Source organism: Aythya fuligula, chromosome 4 (assembly GCF_009819795.1).
Source record: "Aythya fuligula isolate bAytFul2 chromosome 4, bAytFul2.pri, whole genome shotgun sequence".
NCBI classification, from domain to species: domain Eukaryota; kingdom Metazoa; phylum Chordata; class Aves; order Anseriformes; family Anatidae; genus Aythya; species Aythya fuligula.
The window spans coordinates 64,028,765-64,049,073 of record NC_045562.1 but is presented as its reverse complement, the minus strand read 5'-3'; the positions used below and the strand labels follow the sequence as shown (position 1 = coordinate 64,049,073).

The 20,309-nt window shown below is 37.6% G+C and overlaps 1 protein-coding gene across 2 annotated transcripts in view; it reads right to left on the bottom strand.

The window, feature by feature from the left end:
* STK32B (serine/threonine kinase 32B) overlaps positions 1-20,309 on the bottom strand; it is a 178,855-nt gene that overhangs the window by 45,783 nt on the left and 112,763 nt on the right. For both annotated transcript variants that reach the window (XM_032186412.1, XM_032186411.1), the window contains exon 5: positions 8,387-8,424. In XM_032186412.1, the coding sequence (XP_032042303.1) occupies positions 8,387-8,424 (38 nt within the window). The remainder of the gene's footprint in view (positions 1-8,386; positions 8,425-20,309) is intronic.

Here is a 20,309-nt window from a genome sequence, read left to right as displayed (position 1 = left end):
CAGCACTGAATTTGCTGTAGTGGTGTGTGAAATCTCCCTCACCTTATCTCTAACTAGAGCTATCCCTCACAATCTTATGTACTCGTGACACCTGTCTGCCATCACATTCACTTTGGGTTACAATCAGCCTGGCTTTTCACAGTCTCCTCAGGGCAAAAAAGGAGCTGAGAAGAAAAAGGGTATTTTTATAATACAGTAACTACCAAATTAGATTCATGGTAGCAGAAGAGCATGTATGTAACAACGGCAGGTCCCAGATGATCCTTCATTTGACAACGGATTACTAGATGAAAGTTATGTGACACAAGGCAGCCCATGGGCTTGCTACCTGACCAGCAAAACAGCTGATTTAAACTCAGCTAATCAGGTTGGATAGCCCCAACCTGCCATCATTATTTTTTCTCTAGGGTAGTTTATGACAAGTGTAGGTTAAATTACTCCACCACAGTGAGGCAATAGTTGCTAATCCTGACTTGCCCCAAGCAGGTAAATAAATGCAAATCCACCCTGAAAACGCATCTGCAGACTTTTAGCCTGATAATTCTGCTGGTAGGTTTTGCATCTTCTTAGGGCTAATTTCATTCTGTGGAGAGATGCAGACATTATGCTGCCTGTGCTGCCTGTGATTTCACTTGGCAATGCCATTGTGGAAGGTGGAGTACAGAAAATATGGTTAATGTGGAGCACCAAAGGTGCTCCCTTCCTCAGCTTAACCATGCACTCAGATCAGGATTAAGACATTTTGTCTTTAGCTAGAATCTTGAATGACAGGTTCCTCTGAGTTGCTTTTTGTTTGTTGTTTTTGTTTGTTTGTTTGTTTTTGTTTTTGTTTGTATGTTTGTTAGTTTCTGATCAGGATCTCATCCTCATTCAGTCCACAGAGTGGAGCAGGCTTTGAGTATGATGCAGTTATTGAGTGAAGGAGGTTGTTATCATGTTTGCTGCCAAAGATGAAAACTGTAACAAATGACTTGTTTTTGGTCCTGACACTGCATATTTCCCCAGTGCCTGACTGAAGAACAGCAATCTTAACAGACAATTATGCTGCTCTGACAGTCTAACCTAGAAGTCTGCAGTGTCTACCTGCCAGCCTCTAAGAAACCTGCAGTCACCCATGTGTGAACTTAAATTCCCAGTCCCCTCATTTGGCCAGGTCTGAGCTGGTTTTGAAACTAAAAAATAAGGCACATCCCATTGCCAAAATTATACCTTTTATTCAAATGTGAGATACAGCATGCTTTTTCAGTTTTCTCAAGAGCTTCTTACATTTTGGTGAAGCTTTCCTTCTAAAGACACCCTGCCCAGAATATATTCACACAAGGCAGGCAAAAACTGTGCGAAGATGCAAGCAATCACTTCATAAAGGGCAGAGGGAGTAAGGTTCCCATAACAAAAATTAGTGTGCACAGCCTGGCCTGCCCTCAGGTTTCAAAATGGCATTTCTCCTTACTGGTGGCTGCAATTCATGGCTAGTGAGGAGCATGTCTGCAGACTATTCCTGCAGTAAACACCACAGCAGAAAGCTTCTTGAAAAAGATAATTGAACCACATACAGCCACCTCATGGTAGCAATGTTTTAAGTAATTCCATGTGCATCATACAATGAAAAACTATACGGATCCCAGCAGTCTAATAATTTCTTCTCTCTCTCTCTCTTTTTTTTTTTTTTTGACAGATAAATATGAAGTTCTGTCATTTAAATGACACCACTGTAAGTGATTCTCCCTATTAGAGTGCCAGCATGATAGCCTGTTGTAAAACACCTATCACATAATATCCGTTCAGACTGATCCAAACAGTTGATTTGCAATGAAAATTGCTTCTCCTGCAGTGCATTGTTTTCTGTCCCTTTTATTAGATTTGTTTTCATTTAGCAAAACCAAAATAGCACACATGTGAAGTGTTATATATGCCATGTTGATGTTTCTTTGTAAAAAATGCTTTCTGCTGGGCAAGGGGTAGATCCTACAGAGCTCCTCTTCATTCTGCTGCAGATACAGCAGCAATGCTCTGCTCCTGTGCTCATGGCACCGCACAGGAAAACCACATCTATACTGCTGTGGAGGTGGCTGCTGGAAAAAAATCTACCTTTTTTCTTCCATGGCCTATGGGCTGCCTGCAGACAGCCTTTGCCTGTGGCTCAGAGGGCTGCTAATTTACTGTGGAGTACAAGCAAGGTGTCCTGTGCTGCCATGGGGACACCAAACAGCACTTGGTGGGAGCTGGGGGAGGGAGAGAAGCTGTGTCTGGGATGAAGCTAGAGCAGGGGCTGAATGGGAACAAACCCTGGGATGGAGCCAGAGCAAGGGGTGATGGGGAACATTCCCCCTCACAGTGCAACCCTGCTGAAGTTTTGGCAGTGGAGGAGGGCTGGAGGGATGGTGAGGCAGAGTTCTGCCCGTCTGCACACAACCTTCAGTAGTTTCAACCTCTTTGAGCCCAGGGATTTGTATTTAAAAAAATAATAATAAAAAAAAAAAATAAAAATTCATGGTGTAAATATTTCAGGTGACAAGAAAACTCCAGTTTTCTATAGGAGTCTTTCTAATCAGCCTCTAAGACATTTTTACATTGACTGTTGCATGTAGGAAAAAGAAAGATAGCTATTACTGCAGTAAACATGCCACAATACTGGCTACTTCATGCTGTTTCCAGTATTTCAGTTCATGGGAACATTTTCCCATCTGAGCTTCACGTCTTTGTACTTGATCTCCATTTCTGGATATTATCTTGAACAACAAGTGATGACCAAACCCAAGCCCAGTACCCTCACTCTCTCCACAGGTGTCAGGTATTGAATTGGGGAGCACATCAGTACCACTTGGGTTTAGTTGTTAAGGGCTATAAAGACCAGGAGCACACAGCAGGTTCAGCAATACTAACTAAATTCAGATATCACAGGAGAAAAGCTCATTGCTTAATCTCCTTGACTGCATGACCCCTTTTGGTAATAAGAGGCTGGTAGAGAGAAATGAAGACAAAAGACCACATTCTTCTGGTTCTCTGCAGAGTGGTTTTTATAAAATTTCATGTATAACAACGCACACATACTAAGCAGAAAATATATCAATGGCAGTTGTTTTAAGAATTGCATTCATCTAGAGGGAGAATTTGTAAGTTAATACCTACAACAGTGTGTGGCTTTTAGAAGCTTTATGGATGCACCTCAGAAGTGCCGAATGCATATATACCTCACTTCTCCAAATCCCAATATCTGAGCGAAACAACTATTATTATTTTTTGTTAAATGAGAAAAAATCAGAATTACAACTAAAACAGGTCCTTAAAGGTGGCTGAGGCTGGCTGACTAACATTTAGCAGAGAAAAAAAGTACATGATTTCAAACCTTATTGAATTTCCCAGGGTAAGAAATTGAAGGGGTGAATGTGAGGGCAGAGAGAAAAAAATATCAGACTAGAGTTAATACTGCCAGCTCAATATGCATCAGAGCTGATGGCAAATATCAGCATAGAAACGTTTTGGAGCAAATTCAGATCCAGTATGCCCTCAGAGGGTCAAACCTATGAACTATTTAAAAAACACCTCTTTGGGTTCATCTGTACCATGTACAAGAGCATCAGCTTGTATCCTGGTGAACTTGGCATGACTTGGCAGCCTGCCACTTATCATCAGGGAGACTGTTAGAAACCTGATGTTTCTCTTATAGGTGGATTCAGAAAGGCTGTGTGTTTCAAAGGGATAAGCTGCTTAATCGCTGTGTAGGCATGCAAAGCTTTCAAATATATTTCCAAAGTGTAGATAGCTTCAGGTTAAAGAGGTATGCTCAGAACACTCTGTTAATCAACATCAGAGGGTTAAATGAGATAAAGTCCCTGAATATTGTCTGTGGATATGATGAAGATAAACCCTACTGCAGACACACCAGGTACATCTTCAGTAGAGACTTTATGACTCCCAGACAATGCACAATGTTGCCAGTTATGCTGTTCAGAAGTCAGTAGTTCAGAAGTCAGGGATCAAAGTATTGAATTTATGTGTAATGTTGTAATGTTTTTTTTTTTTGTTTGTTTTGTTTTTTAATTATTATTTGTTTTTGTTTGTTTTTGTGTTTTTGTTTTGTTTTGTTTTGTTTTGTTTTGTTTTTTTCATCCTATTTCTGGTTTTAAGGCCAAGATTGCTTGTTGGTTGTATTTTTCAGCTTTGCTGTTAACTTTCAAATGAGAGATGAGATTCTTATATAACCAAGGAAATAGAGTTTTAAGGAAAGCTTTGATGATCATAAAATAATATGATCATACATAAAAAGGCACATAAAAATGCCAACTTTAGTCTGCCTTACTCCCTCATATGAGAAATGATTACTAAATAAAATTATCACTATTAGAGATGCAAAAATCCAATCTATAAAAAGAGATTGCTTTTTTTTTTTTTTTAATATCATGAAGATGGAGAATAAGGTAAATGTAAGATATTATTCATCAAATTCTGCAATTTTAGAAGCAGGAGACACTTTTTAGAAAGTAACATTTCAAAACAGATAAAAGAAAACTCATTTCTTTCATGAAGGATGGTGAACTTCTAGAACTTGTTTCTCCATGTGGTTGGAGCAATAATAGCAGCAACTTCAAATAGGAAGTAGATGACTGCATTAACAAAAGACCATCCAGATTCTAACAGGAATATACAAAGATAAAAAACTATTAACAATGTGGATAATAGGGAGTGCTGAATCATTTGATAACTAAAAGTGGCAAAAGGCACTCCCTGTGATGAGTATCTCCTTTTGCCAATGGCTGTGACAGAATGCTGGCTGAGATACTGTGTATGATCCTACAGGAAATTCTTCCTTGGTAAGCCATGCAGGGATCTTACAGGGTTGTGTGAAATAATGCTTTGAAATGCTTGCCCAGGAGGATATAAAACCCTTGCAAATTTTCTGTAAGTAGAGCATAACAATGGTGTGGTCACCCTGCACAATGCTAAACCTGGATGCCTAGAGCAGAGCTTTATGATTTCTGCAGGATGACCAGAAATGTTAATATCAATGGTACTACCACGTAGCTATAGAAATAGCAAGTAATCATCACTGGAAAAAAGGCAGTGTACCAATCTGTTTGCCATATTTTTTCCTGTGTTTTAGCCATTCCATGTCTCTTCAGATGACATAATAGCTAATAGATCCTTAAGACATTTTAAGGCATCTTTAATTTCTTTGACAATTCAAGAAAAATACAACATGGATGAGATTTGCCAGCGCTCAGTTCTAAACACTGTCATTTCAGACATATTGATCTAAACCATTAAAGTGAAAGGAGTAGTGGGGGAAGCAGAATACTGTTATTATGAGAATTCTGTAACGTTTTTTTGTACAACAAAACTGTGTTCTGTACAACACAGTAATAATAGCTCTCCTGAACCACAAGCTAGTCCCTTCAGCTATCATGGAATAACTATTTCAGATGCATGTTAGCAGAACAGAGCACTACTACTAAATTCAGAGATTAGTGCTAGTTATAAGAGAGCTTTCTGAGAAAGTAGAGAGGCAAATAAAATAGAAGAGCTTTATGGGTGGTATTTGTTTCCTTAGCGAGGTCTAATTCTGGTTTAGAGAGAGAACTGAAATGAAACACCACACTGCTTCTGCTCCAGCACACTGAAAACATTCTTAATCTCTCTACTCAAGGAAGATTTTTCTATGAGGGAGTAAATCTCTGCAGGAGGTCATCTTCTGGTAGGGGCTGGAACATTATTTTCAGCATCTGTTTTCCCAGTTCTCATATAGCATTACACGTCTTGTGTTCATCACACATTTATATCCATCAATGCAACAGAACCTCTGCTCAGCAATGTTGAGATGTGGCTTTGCTGAAAAGTACATGGGAAAATTCAGGCTTGGTCTAATAGAATGATTTTAAACAAGATACATATATTTCATGATTTTTTGCTTTGATGTTTAGATTAACCTTTTTTATGGATTGAGAAAAATCTCCTGGTTTTGCTACTTTCATATTCCTGAGGTAGGTTTCCTAAGTCATACAGATAAATTGTAGACCAAACTGTAGACCAACTGGTGAACCAGAAATATCTATGATCTTAGTGTAAGTTATGAAAGTCAGTCAGCATAATGTGATTCTGTGATTCTGTAACGGCTTGAAGATGTAAAGCAATGTGAAAGGATCTTCAGCCAAAACAGGTTTCTTTAGTGAGGTCAAAGAAATTTAATTTATTGAGACAAACTCTCAGTCCTAGATTTTATGCATATCCAATTCCGTAACACTTTTGGGTAAACATGGTTGTTTTATAAACTGTAAGAAAGAATGAAGAGTACAGTGAAGCATATGGGAAACTGTTATACCATCCTGGAGGCCACAGGCTAAAATAAAGTTCCTGTGCACCTGGTTAGACCTGTATCAAGTGAATATGTTATGCTTCTTATACAGCCTACCATATTTACTGTGCATATATTGAGCACATTTTTCTGTTAAGTGAAAGCTGATGGTTCCTTAAAAAATATGTTATTGTGATATGTTGCAGCGTAATTGAAGTTTTTTGGACTTCAAGGATAGGATTCATCTGGCTAAATGCAAATCTATGAGCTGGTTATCCACACAAAACTTCCTAAGTATTATTCACTGAAGAGAAATACATGCTAGTGTTTAGTTCAGACATCCAAAATAGATCAGGTTTAATCAGATTTAAATCAGATTTAAGTGTGTCTACATATTTCTGTTATCTGTAAAAGAAGCTTAAGATGACTAGCATGGTACAGATGCCTGTCCTATTGGTGTCACATCATATAGTGAGTGCATGAACTCTTACCTAGGTTGGGAGAACTACATTTCCCAGTCACATAATTGGTTTGTGAGCCAAGGATCTGTGAGCTGATTAATTGTGCCAACCTAGGCCTATCTGCAAGCCAGGAGAAGCATGGTTATTACATCACTTGTCTGCAGGTGTGCTATGAGGGAGCAGCAGTACGCTGCTTTGCAAAAAAAAAGGGGCTATCCATCCCCAAATTTCCAAGCACTCTATAGATATCTTTGCTGATCATTTTATAGTCACCAAAAAATGATTTTGCAGCATATTACTGACTCTGGTATTGCTTCTTCTCTACAATACTTGAGCTCCCATAGGAAAACTCTTCCAAGAGGCTGATTTTATGCTGTAATTGACCTTGATGAGGGGCAAGAAGAGATAAGGGTAACAGTACTTCAAAGTCTGTCAATCAGAGATTTAACATTCTCATAGTCATTTCACGTTGCCTTTGACATCTTTAATTCACCCAGGACTTAAAGACAAGAGATTTCTATTTCATGCTTATTTGCTGATATTTGTGTCTAGGGAACATTAACTCTTACGAGTCAAACACTGAATACCCAAAGTCCTAGATGGTTTAAAACTCAAATATGATTTAGCTTTATTGGCTTCAATATTCCCAGGGACAAACTCCAGCTGTTTGAAATGTTACCTCTTTAATCAATTTTAACTTGTATACCCAGCAGCTCTGCAATAGATTTTGAAAAATAATGGTAACTTTGGCATCATTTCAAGTCTGTATTTTCTCAGAGATTAACTGTTCTTAATCAATTTCTGAGGTGTACAAAGCAAAACAAGGCTTTCCCACAGCAGCAAACACACATCTTTTTTCCATTTTGTCTTCCCCTTGTATTTCTTTTCTAACCGATACAAGGTTAATGTTTTCATTATTTTTATTTTCTCATGTCCCTGTTATGAATAATTGCAAAAAAATGCAAGACATTTTAGAAAAATGCTTCTTATATTGTCTATATGTTTACACTGGAAAAAAAAATAGTATTTCATACCACTTATACCCCAAATTTTTAGTTTGAGATCATGGAATTAGTGTTTAAACTTCAAAGCTGATTATGTTGCCTAGTCATTTTTAGACATAATTTGTGCCAAAACAATATATGGTACCTCAAAAATGTTACAGAGACTTTAGATGCACATTTCCAAATTCCATATTTAAATTCAGGAAAATAATTTCAGATACGTACATGAGAAATAATTTGTTATTTTAAATTTTCTAGCCCTTCAGGAGTTCAGACGAAGAGAAAATAAGTACTTAGTACTGTTCTACTGGAAGATCCCTAAACAGTGATTGCAATGACTTTAATTGTGTTATTAAAATATTAACTTTGTTTTGCCAGATGTCCCTTGTGATCTCCAGTCATATTAAATTCCTTCATGTTCAGGTCTTTCAAGTGTCAGATCAGCATTTTTTTGGTTTTCGATAGGAAGGGATATTACAAAAGGTCCAAGATGGACAGAGGGACATGCAGAGAACATCCAGATTTAGATCGGAACCCATCATCTCAGGCTGAATGACAAAGCATGAGCCACCATGTTACAGAGAGCCCACAAATTAGAGATATCTGAGAGAAAACAGTCAAAATGCACTTACCGTGCTCATCCAGTAGTATGTTGTCAGGTTTGATATCCCTATAAAATAAGGAAATTAATACATTATATTTCATACCAAAAGAAGACCTGTAATTTTAAAGGTTTTACCATCTTGTTATGCAGGCCAAGTCATTTAAATTATTATAAAACCAATGAAAGCCATGTCATGCAAAAAGGCAAATGATTTTTATCTGCATCTTTTTACTGGCCTGAAAAAACATGCATACTAAAGAGGTTTTCTAGGTTTCCATTTCATGTGGTTTTGTTTTCATATGGTTAGCATTGACATGGATTTGGTTTTCAAGATAATATACATTATTCGTTATAGCAGTCAGAACAATGAAATGGAAGATTTGCATCTTGGAGGTGCCTGATTGCCTCAGGGACTCTGCGTTTGACAGACCCAAGAAATCACTTAATTGGAAACATCAGTGATCTAACCTTTCTGCCAGACCCCACTAATCTGCCATGCTCATGGACATGATCACTCACATTTTGTAGAGTCCAGCTAGCTATTTTATACTGCCTGGGTAAGTCTAGCAGATCCCTTTTTAGCCCTTGAATCCCCGCTTAGTTGTCTATAATGGCAGGTAGCATGTAGGGGAAGGAATGGGTCTAAAAGGAAGGGTGGAGATCATGATTTACAAAACATCAGCTTAACTCCGCAGTTCTTGGCACAAGGAAAATGTATTGCCTTTAAGATCAGTTGACCTACATTCAGGCTGCTCTCAAAAGGGATGGAGACAGCTTTTCTCCACTACTGCTGGGAATTCACACCCTTTCTTGGGCCAGAATTCCCCTTGACATGGAGAAATTCAAGGGAAAGTCATCTCTTCCTTTTGCCAGCCTGGCTTGTTCTCTCATTTGGCTCACCCTGTGGCTTGGTGAGGGTGTTGTGGAGCTGGTACATGGCATTGTCTTTTCACTGCAGCTTGCACCTAATGCGATTTTGGAGCAGTGTTCTTGCTGTGGCACTGCCAGAAGGGGAGATGCATCAGTCCACCTTGAGCAAAACATTTGCCCCTTTGGCTAATTTCTCCACTGATCTCAAAAGACAAGGCACTGCAAACTGCCAAAATCCAACAAATGAGCTTGCAAATGAATTCCAAAGACTTTTTTCAGTGTGTCTTATTTTAGCTAAGGGATGTCTTGATTATTCCAATTTAAACATTTCTCAATAAAACCTCTCCTGACTGAAATATATACTTATATACACCTAGACTTCACTAACAAGTTTTGTCCAATGTTCCCATAAATGGAATAAAATGGACTCTGCACTTCTCACATGGGTAAAAATAATAGAGTCACAGCCAGGTACATTGAGATCTTTCTGTGGCTTAATAATATCAGCGATATGTACAAAATCACTTGAAACTGTTTTCCCCAACTTAAATAAACAACAACAACAAAATAGAATTGGAATAGTAAAATCACTAGTACTTCACTGAGAATAAAACTGAGGAAAAGGAGAAATTCAGCTTTAAGAACTACTATCATATCTATAGCAATGCCATTCCCAGGGATTGGTCATTACAAGCCCATGATTTTTCAATTTTTTTTTTATTTTTATTTTTTTAGGAAGAGTTTGAACAATATGAATATGTGCTATGATTTTGCACTATAACATAGAGTATATATTTTTATTGCCACCAGAAAAGACATTGACAAATCTACTTGATGACTGCATATAACATCAAATGTATTCTACATGCAGTTGTATCTGCAACATTCAGAAAGTCGAGCAGTAAAATTAGGTCCATGCTTGTCTTTCTGTGACTAACTCAGGCAGTAGCTTATACTTGGTACAAATGCACACAGACCATAGAGACTTTCCTAACTAAAGGATCTTTTCCACTACTGATTTTACTCATTTTGCTCTGAGGCAGGTACAGCAGGGTGTATTGCCTTGCAGTGGCAACCTGATAGACTCATAACCATGTCTCAGATCTCAACCTATTTTACACTGCTTTTACAGCAAGCAAATGTCATAGGTTAACTTAAGCCAGAAGGAGAACAAGTTTCCTATGTATGTTTTCCCCCAGAATGTAAGATACTGCTGTTTTCGGATCACGTGCTTGGAGATGCATAGATTTACATGACAAGTGAGAAAGCAAAGCACAGATTAACAGTGAAGAGTGTGCCTGTGTGCCTTCCAATAGCAGTTTGTAATGTGCTTATCATCAGTTTTCTGCTCAGTGCTAGATCAGAGCTCCAGAAGCAGCTTGTTGAAATCTCCATACACTGTAGAGGAACAAGCCCACAGCCACAACTTAGCACTTTTGAGGCCTTTGAGTGGCCAGTGGGAAGGATTCAACAGACTCAGTGTGAATACTTGGCAGGTCTAGGAGCATTGCAATTATAGTTGCTGTATATATTCAGAACTGAGAGCTTGCAGTTTTATCCAGAAGACAGATATTTCCTTTAAATAAACACTTTGGTTAAATTCATTTAAATAGTGAAAATACTGTTTATATACAAAGGTGGATTTAAAAGATAAAAAACTCTTTAGTTAAGCAGTTTAAATTCAAAAATATTAAATAAGTGAAATTCTGTTTTGACTACACACCAAATTTTCAGAAAACATTTCCCATCTTAGCAAGCATGTTCAAACATGCACAAGCAGTATATGAAATCCAGTGCCTTAACTTCAGGGTTTTCCTGCTATGCATATCCCCAGCTGAGAGGATGAATTGAAAGACTTGTTTCATAATCCAAGTATCATGAACTAGCTCACAAGAGAAACCTAATGACCTTTGCAAATAGCAAATTAACTTACATTAGAGATTCAGAAGAGCCCTGGGCTGCCTTCAAACCTTTCATTTACAGCTGTCTTTGACACTGATTTCACAACCACAACTTTCCCAGTCTGTACTGTTGCTACTCCTGCTCTTTTTTTTTTTATACACAGAAAAGTCAGACACTCATAGAAATGGGATTCAAGAGGCCTTCAAAGTCTTCACTCAGTGACAGGACCAAGCAATATAACAGCTGAACCAAAACCTCACAGTTGAAGACAGATGAGAAAAATATTGGGGGGAAAAATTATTCCACTTGTTGCTATTGCCTGTGAAAATTTTTATAGCTTTCTTAAATTGCCCAGCTAAAAATGTCAAATAAAGCTGTCTGAAAGCACATTAAGAAGGTGCTCCATATACTTTCTAAGTAATAAAGAATGATTAATCATCTATTTGTATCTTCTATAATGTCTAGACTGAAGGGAGATTCACTGCTTTAAGACATTCCCTCTACATGGAGGAAAACCAAGAGTGTTGCTCAACTCATATTGTCTGCATATTGCTAATCAGGGTCCCCCGAACTCACTTGAAAGGCTCACAATGATTATAAAGGATTAAGGTTCAAGTATTTTCAGTTTAAATTGCTGCTTCTATCCATGTTCCTTTCTGGTATTACTAGTTGGGGTAGAAGTGACTTTCTAAACTGAGAAATGAAAAGGTTGTACAGTCTCCATCCTTTGAGGTTTTCAAGACCTGACTAGATAAAAGCCAAACAACCAGGTCAGATACAACTGACCCTGTAGTGAGCAGAATTGTGGAGTAGAGGCCTCTGGGCATTCCTTCCAACCTGAATTAGTTTGTGAGTCTATGAAACAATGTATCCAATTGTCCATTGTTCTTTTTCCTCCTCCATTTAGCTGCAAGGAAGTTCACGAAAGATATAAAAGGGACTTGGAAAGGGACTATATATATGTATTCAGTGAGTCTTTGATATATTCCAGTGCAATTGGAAGCTAGTCAGAACTCCTACATGTTAAAATTTTTCCTGGGGCTTGAATACTCATGAGGAAAATAATAGGAATAAATAGCCTATCTCCAGAATGAAAGTAATTTAAAATTCAAATAACCTGCAGCTCATTATAGGTGTAACTTAATATTAATTTTTACATGTATCATTTGCCATCCAGATGTGTAGAGATGCGGTCAGGAAAGCCAAGGCACAGATGGAAATGAACGTGGCAAGGGATGCAAAGAATAACAAGAAATTATGTAGGTATATTGGTCAGCAAATAAAGGCCAAGGAGAGTGTACCCCTCTGATAAGTGAGAAGGGAGAATGGTAACAACAGACATGGACAAGACTGAAGGTACTCAGCAACTTCTTGGCCTGTCTTCACTGCCAATCAGGCTTCCCGTGTCTCTCATTTCCCTGAATCTGCAGATGAGGACTGGGGAAGCAAAGTCCCTCCCACTGTAAGCAAAGAGCAGGTTCAAGACCACCTGATGAAAATGAACAAATCCAAGTCCAAGAGGCCTGATGACATGCATCCTGAATGAATTGATGGATGCATGATGACATGCATGTCCTGAATGAATTGGTTGGTGGAGTTGTCACGCCTCTCTCCATCATATTTGAAAAGTCCTGGCAGTCAGGTGAAGTCACTGGTGACTGGAAAAAGGGAAACATCACTCCCATTTTTAAAAAGGTTAGAAAGGAGGACCCATGGGGACTGGCAACCAGTCAGCCTCACCTCTGTGCATGGCAAGATCATAGAACAGATCCTACTGGAAGCAGTATCAAGGAACATGCAAGACAAGGAGGTGATCCATAACAGCTACCACAGCTTCACCAAGGGCAAATCATGCTTGTTCAATCTGGTGGCCTTTTATGTTAGAGTGACTGCATCAGTTGACAAGGGAAGAATGACTGATTTAATCTACCTGGACTTCTATAACGTCTTTGACACAGTCCCACATGACATCTTTTCTCTAAACTGGAGAGAGATGCATTTGAAGGGTGGACCAGATTTGGTGGATAAGAAATTGGCTGGATGGCCACACGAGAGATCAATGGTTCTATGTCCAGGTGGAGCATGGTAGTGAGTGGTGTTCCTTGGGGTTCTGTCTTGGGACCGGTACAGTTTAAGATCCTTACCAGTGACATAGACAATGGGATAGAGTGCACCCTCAGCAAGTTGGCAGATGACACCAAGCTGAGTGGTGTAGCTGATACAACAGAAGGAAGGGATGTCACCCAAAGGGATCTGGGGGCAATCTAGAAAAGTAGGCCCACGTGAACCTAATGAAGTTCAACAAGTCCGAGTGCAATGTGCTGCACTCGTGTCAGGGCAATCACAGATATGAGACTGGGAGAAGTACTCACTGAGGGGGATATGGGGGTTCTGATGGGTGAAAAGCTCAACACGAGCCAGCAGCCCAGAAGGCCAACTGCATCCTGGGCTACAACAGCAGAGTGGCCTGCAGGTGGAGGGAAGGGTTTTCCCCCTCTGCTCTGCCCTTGTGAGGCCCCACTTGGAGTGCTGCAGCCAGGTCTGGGGCCCTGAGCACAAGAAGAGTTTGGAGCTGTTAGAGAAGGTCCAGAAGAGGGCCACAAAGATGACCAGAGGGCTGGAGCACCTGTCCTATGGAGAAAGGCTGAGAGAGCTTGGGATGTTCAGCCTGCAGAAAGGAAGTCTCTGGGGAGACCTCATTGCAGCCTTTCAATATTTAACGGGGGCTTATAAAAAAGACAGAGTGCAAATTTTTGCTTGGGCAGATAGTGATAGGACAAGGAGGAATGGTCTTAAACTAAAAGAGTGTAGATTTAGATTAGATGTAATATGGAAATTCTTCACTCAGAGGATGGTGAGGCACTGGCACAGGCTGCCCAGAGAAGCTGTGGATGCCCCATCTCTGGAGATGTTCAAGGCCAGGTTGGATGAGGCCCTGGGCAACCTGGTCTGGTGGGTGACATCCTTGCGCATGGCAAGGGGGTTGGAATTGGATGATCTTAAAGGTCTCTTCCAACCCAAGCCATTCTGTAATGATTCTGCAAAGACTGCAAAGCATGTGGTGATGGTATGTGCTCTAAAGCTTGAAACCCAGAACAATTTCCAAAACGTTTTACATGTACTGCTACAAAATACCAAACAGGATGTCACTTTTGTTTTCTATTAATCTTGCCTAGACTTCAAATACTGATCTAGAAATGAAAGGCTTGTGGTTGGTGAAATCAATAGTTTCCTGAAAGAAATATTGAAAAAAAATATATTTTGTTGTAATTTAAAACAATGGTAGGTCTTTCAGGTTACCTGATTTCATGTCATTTGAAAGAAAACAAACAAACAAACAAAAAAAGGTGTGGGGAAAGCAAAACAAAAAAGTCAAACAAACAAACAAACAAACAAAATGCTGAGATTAAACAACAAATAGACTGAATTGTTTAGTTAACAGAAGAGATCTGTAAGATGTTATGTGACAGGTATATCAAATAATAAATAGTATCTAAATGGTCAGTAGAGCTTTTCTATTTGCTTTTGGAACATGAAAGCAAGGTTCATATTTCATAAAAATGAAGTGAACTAAACAAACAGGGTTTTATTTATACAACTGAGAATTAAACTCAAGTTGATTACTACAAGACATAATTGCATAAAAATGCTTAGGAAGCTTAAACAAAGATTTAGCCATTGATGTGAGTAACAGAAATACCAGCTAGAGCTCCTCCAGCTGAGATTAATCTAATTGATTTAGGAAAGCACTTCTACAGCAAGTACAGATGCTGGCTTCCCCTCACCTTTTTGAAACACATCAATAATAATTCTAAATGCAAGGTCTATGCTTGTTCTTAAACCTGTGAGAATTGAAAAACTAACATTGCCCATCTGTTTTATTCTGCTTTTGTATTTGCAGCAAACATACAGTCACTACAGACTAATTTTCTGCCATTAAAAAAATTATGATTTCCTTCTTCTGCCTATGTTTTCTCTTTATTTCATCAAAAGATTTCATGTATTCTTTTGTTTCCAACAAACGGACAGCTATTCTTTGCCACTCCAGGATACTTTTTAATACAATCAGAGGAGTTATTTTAGCTATAACAGTTCTGGATAGGTCTGAATTTATATGTGTAATAATCTTTAACCCTTTATTTGTATCAGTAAAATGTAAAGTACATTCTTTCAACTTTATTCAACTTTATATCTGGTGGATTTTATTCTTTGTCTTGCTGTCTCAGAGCAAGATTTAATGTATTATCGCATTTCTATTCTCTTGAGCTTCTAAAATCCCATAGTAACATCTATGAGCATTTTGGTTGATAGCAGTTTTACCAGCATGACTCATTAGAAGTATTTTCACTTTTAGTGGTGATTGGTTTTCTCTGAATGTGGAATGTTGAGGTTTCAACTCTTCTCCAACCTAAGATAACTTACAAAGAAAGCTCAGCTGTGTACCAATGCACATGAAGTCTTGGATTTTTTTTTTTTAAGCCACTCTTAACTGCTTTCGTTTGGATAGAGAGAAAACATATTCACTCTTATTCAAAAGACAGAAATTAACATACAAAGAAGAGGTATAATATAAAACAAAAGAGGTTCATTCTGGATATAAAGAAAAAATATTACTCTGAGGGTAGCCAAACAGTGAAACAGGCTGCCCACAAGGGTTGTGCTGTCCGTCTGACATGGCTACATAAAGCCCTGAGAAGCCTGGTCTGATCTCATACCTCATCAAGCTTTGAGCAGGAAGTTGGTCTACAAACCCCTTAAGGTCCCTTCAAACTTGAAATTTCTCTATGCTCCTATATCTTTAGGTGAGTTCTGCAGGGAGCAAAGAAGGTTTTCTCTATTCAGGTTGTCAGCAGCAGCTGAGTAGCTTCATGTAAACTACCTTACCCACTTACAAACCTCCTCCAGGAGCACTGAGGATGCCTGCAGCCTACTGACGACAAGCATTAGTTGTACTCTTGGATATAGGGAATGCTAGACAAAGACTTGTAGTCTGCACCATTAGCTATGTGTTAAATTCTAGAGGACAGCTGCTATCATTAAGAAACACAGTAAAGAAACAACAACTTTAACAACCTCAAGTCACGCAGGGATAATACAATAACCTCAGTTTACCGAGTACCTGATTCTCTCAAGTATTAAATTATTCTCAATTATTTTCTTATAACCCTTTTATACGGGTTACAGACTATACCTGAACAAAGCCTGTTATTTTTTCATTTTATTTTATTTTTTAAAGTTCAGTTAGTCACACTAATATTTCACATTAAATCACAAACATATACCTGCCACATCATGGTAAACTAATATGACATGAGTAATCCTGGACAATTTTCATTAAGATTAGTATTAGCTGTAGAACAGTTCTTAACAGCCATAAAAATTGCAATGACTTGGGAAATATAAGTTTCAGCCATGGAATATTCAAGTCCACATGAGACTTATCATTATATCTGAGATGTGAAGTGAACCATATCAATATATTATAAACGGGCTTCTCCTGATTATAGAAAGAAAAGTGAACAATTTCTGATTTTTCACTGATAAGAACCTCACTTCCTTCTGATTTGATATTTAGATTCATAAATAATACACATGTATAAGGTATGTAGTTAGTAAAGGCAGCGAGTGCATATATAATGATTATATAAGGCAAATTTGTTGAAGCTTTGGATGAAGGAAAACTGAATATTTATGGGCCACTGTACAGAAAAGAGAGGAATTTAGTCAATGACTCTGTTTCTATAAGGGTAGCATAGAAATGATGTATCCTCAGGAGCCAAACCATGCAGAGTTCCTACACAGAGTGCTTGTTCAAAAAGTAGTCTTAATGAAGTCTTCTGTGTCCTTTCTTTCTGTCATCGACACCTTATCACTCATTTATTTTTTTAGCTTTTTGCTTCTGACCAACATCCTTCCTAGTTTCAAGAAACATTAAATTGTATTAAAACAAAATCACAGTAAGTACCTGACAGTTATTTGCTGTGACTTCTATCAGATGTATGGGAATAAAATGCTCCAGATCTCTGATTGCCAGCTCATGTACCCCTCACTTAGCTCTCACTAGTAATTGCTGCTGTGCACTGTCTATAAAATGACCTTCAGAGCCGTCTGTTCTTGCTCTAATGAACACTATGGCATGACATGACTCTGTGAATCACTGTAATTTTGAAATTTAAAGTCTTCAGTATAATTGGAAATTAGCTGAGAACATGTGGTATTAGATTATGAGAGATCTGGACATATATATATATATATATATATATATATATATATATATATATATATATATATAATCTTGTAGCTGTTTGTAGGAATCAAGATATGCTTTCACAAGGTGCCTGCCACATCTGACACCAAGACCACCAAAATACTTAAGTTCAGAAATGGACATTCCCAGATCAAGGTGTCTGAACAAAGCAGGAAGGAAGAAACCATTTCTGTTAATAAAAGGCACTGTTTATATGTGTGGAAATGAAATGCAGAAACAAGCAACTGAGATGCTGAAATCTCAAAGTCCTGCACTTTACATATTTAGACTTAGGCTTATTCACTGACAGCCAGAGACAAGTTGCAGAAGCAGGTTATTTGGTGTTACATGGCTTTTGCTAAGCTGAGCTATTTATAAAGAAGAATCCACCTTTTTAAGCTATTTCTCCCTTGAGAAGGGAGTAAACTCCTCTACAGTTGAGATTCAGTAATTCTGCCTGAAAGCAAAATAAACTGTTATTTATCAACAGGATGTTCATGCATGAATTTATCTTTTAAGAAGCTAAGGGCACAATAGTTCATTCAATCAACTATGCTATTTCCATATGCACCTTCTGGAGCCTGTTATGCAGAGAACTTGCAATGCCAAAGGGCATCACTTGCAGTGTCCCGTTCTAGTTTGAAATATCAAAACGCCTAAAATATTAATTGGTCTAAATTCCACCCAGTAGAACTTACAGTCAGTCCTATTTCCATCCAGGAATAATAATAATAATAATAATAATAATAATAATAATAATAATAATAATAATAATAATAATAATAATAATAATAATAATAATAATAATAATAATAAATATATGTATGATTTTAATACTCCAAATAAGTCACAGAGATAAATTTACAGTTTTGCAGTGATTTACCACCAGATATGGTTTCAGAATCATCAAAGTCCAGTTAAAGATTTTTTATATGGATATACACACAGATATGAATATGGATAGATAGATATTAGATGTATTTAAAAGATTAACTCTTTCTTTCCCTGAAGAAAGACTCAGACTAACAAACACTCAACTTTACAAGTTGAAAAATAGTCTATTTTATCACTGTGTTTAAATTCATTCTTTTATGATAATTTAATTAAAAATTGATAGAATCACACAGAATTCCATGTAAAAAATAAATCAGTAAAGATTTCAGGGTTTAAAAACCATTCCATAAAACTGAAATGTCTTTTCCAAGATTCTATACATTTAGTCACAAACATTTATCACCAAACAGAAATATGTAATTCTGTTATTAAACAATCTGTGTCATATTACTTGTGAACCTGAAGTACCTAAAAATTCAGTTGCCTTTACAAAAATAAACTGATATTTTATTGTGTTTTCCTATTTAAATGCTTCTGCGTTTTTTGAAATCTTTTGTTTTCACTTCAATTCCCACTCCTGGGGCTTTAATGCAGAAAAAAAAAAAAAAATCCATAACTACTTCCAACTAATTATTTATTAGCATGCAATCATATGACACTAATCAGAATCCTATCACCTAGTCCATTATCACACTTTGGGGCTTCTTCCTTTGTGTGACAACCTGTGTGGCAACATGACAGTTTTCTGGTTCAAATGAAAGATATAATTACTGCAGTAATTATCACAGGATAAGTGAAAAACGCTCACTAGTGAAGGACTCTAAGGACCCTACCTGTCCCTGCACACCTCTAAAGAGAGCATGGGGGATTGGCTGCACGTTTGGAGTTGTATTATGTATGGAAATAAGTTACTCTGATGTTGAGTGTTATGGCACCTGTCATTCCTTTTGGTTTAGTGATATTTTTTAGTAGGTGTCCATGAAGATCTTGAATTTTCTTAGCACTTGTAATAGTCAATTTTTAATAGATCTTAAGATAAATCTAGGAAAGATGCAATCAAAGCATGCTTATTTACAAATATTTCAACTGGAACAAGGTTGTTATTTTCCAATTATATTTCCATTTGAAAAAATGTAATTATGAAAATATGTTCAGTTCTCTACTTGTAACAATAGGTGGCAGTAATGATATCTACATTTGTCTGTTCGGCCAGTGGTCTTGGGAACACTGTATTTGTCTAGTATGATTTAGAGAAATAGCTGTAATAGATATTGTTATCATAGATTGAAGAAAATGGCCTTTTTAAGAACAGGAATTCAATATTGAGACTTCCACTTTTCTGGGCACATATCGGCAGATAGCAATTGTTTTTGGCTAGGTTTGGCATCTGAATTTGCATAGATACTAGATTAAAATAAAAAATAGCAAATACAGAATATTTCATTATATTTTTCCTCCTGAAGATCCAATAAAATTTTATCATAAAGGTAGTTATATTCTTCAGCTGCAAGAAAAATCGATGAAGATTCTTATATGCTGTAAAAACTAGAAAGATTTGACCAAAGGAAAATGCGAACCTGCACTTTGACTCCTTATTTCCTTGAATAATGTCTCAGAAAAGTACCACTGTGGCCATAGAAACTGAGCTTTTACATTACAAAGCCCAGACTATGGTACCCAGGATTCCTCTTGTGGATGCAAATGTTATTTCCCAAGTGAGCATTACCCAGCCTAAATGACTGGCAGGCAATTCAGCAATTAGCATCTTTCATGAAGGACTCAAAGCAATGGCAAATGTGCTGCTTCCTTTGTTAGAACAACTTTCTAGAGCTAACACTGGACATGCCTCACATCTAAAGCTCTTGGGCTTTTAGGTATCTCCGGGAGGAACCTTGAACAACTGTTAGCACTGTTGTGATGCCAAAACATCACCACATTTCAAAACAAAAAATCTTTTCAGTCAAATGTTTCTCCAGTGTGCATGGAGGAGACATGAAGAAAGACCATGTAGCAATAACTTGTTGATAACCTCACTGCCAATGACTGTAACCTTTTCTGTGTTGTAGCTTCAAGCTTTTCTGACACATTCTGTGCATAT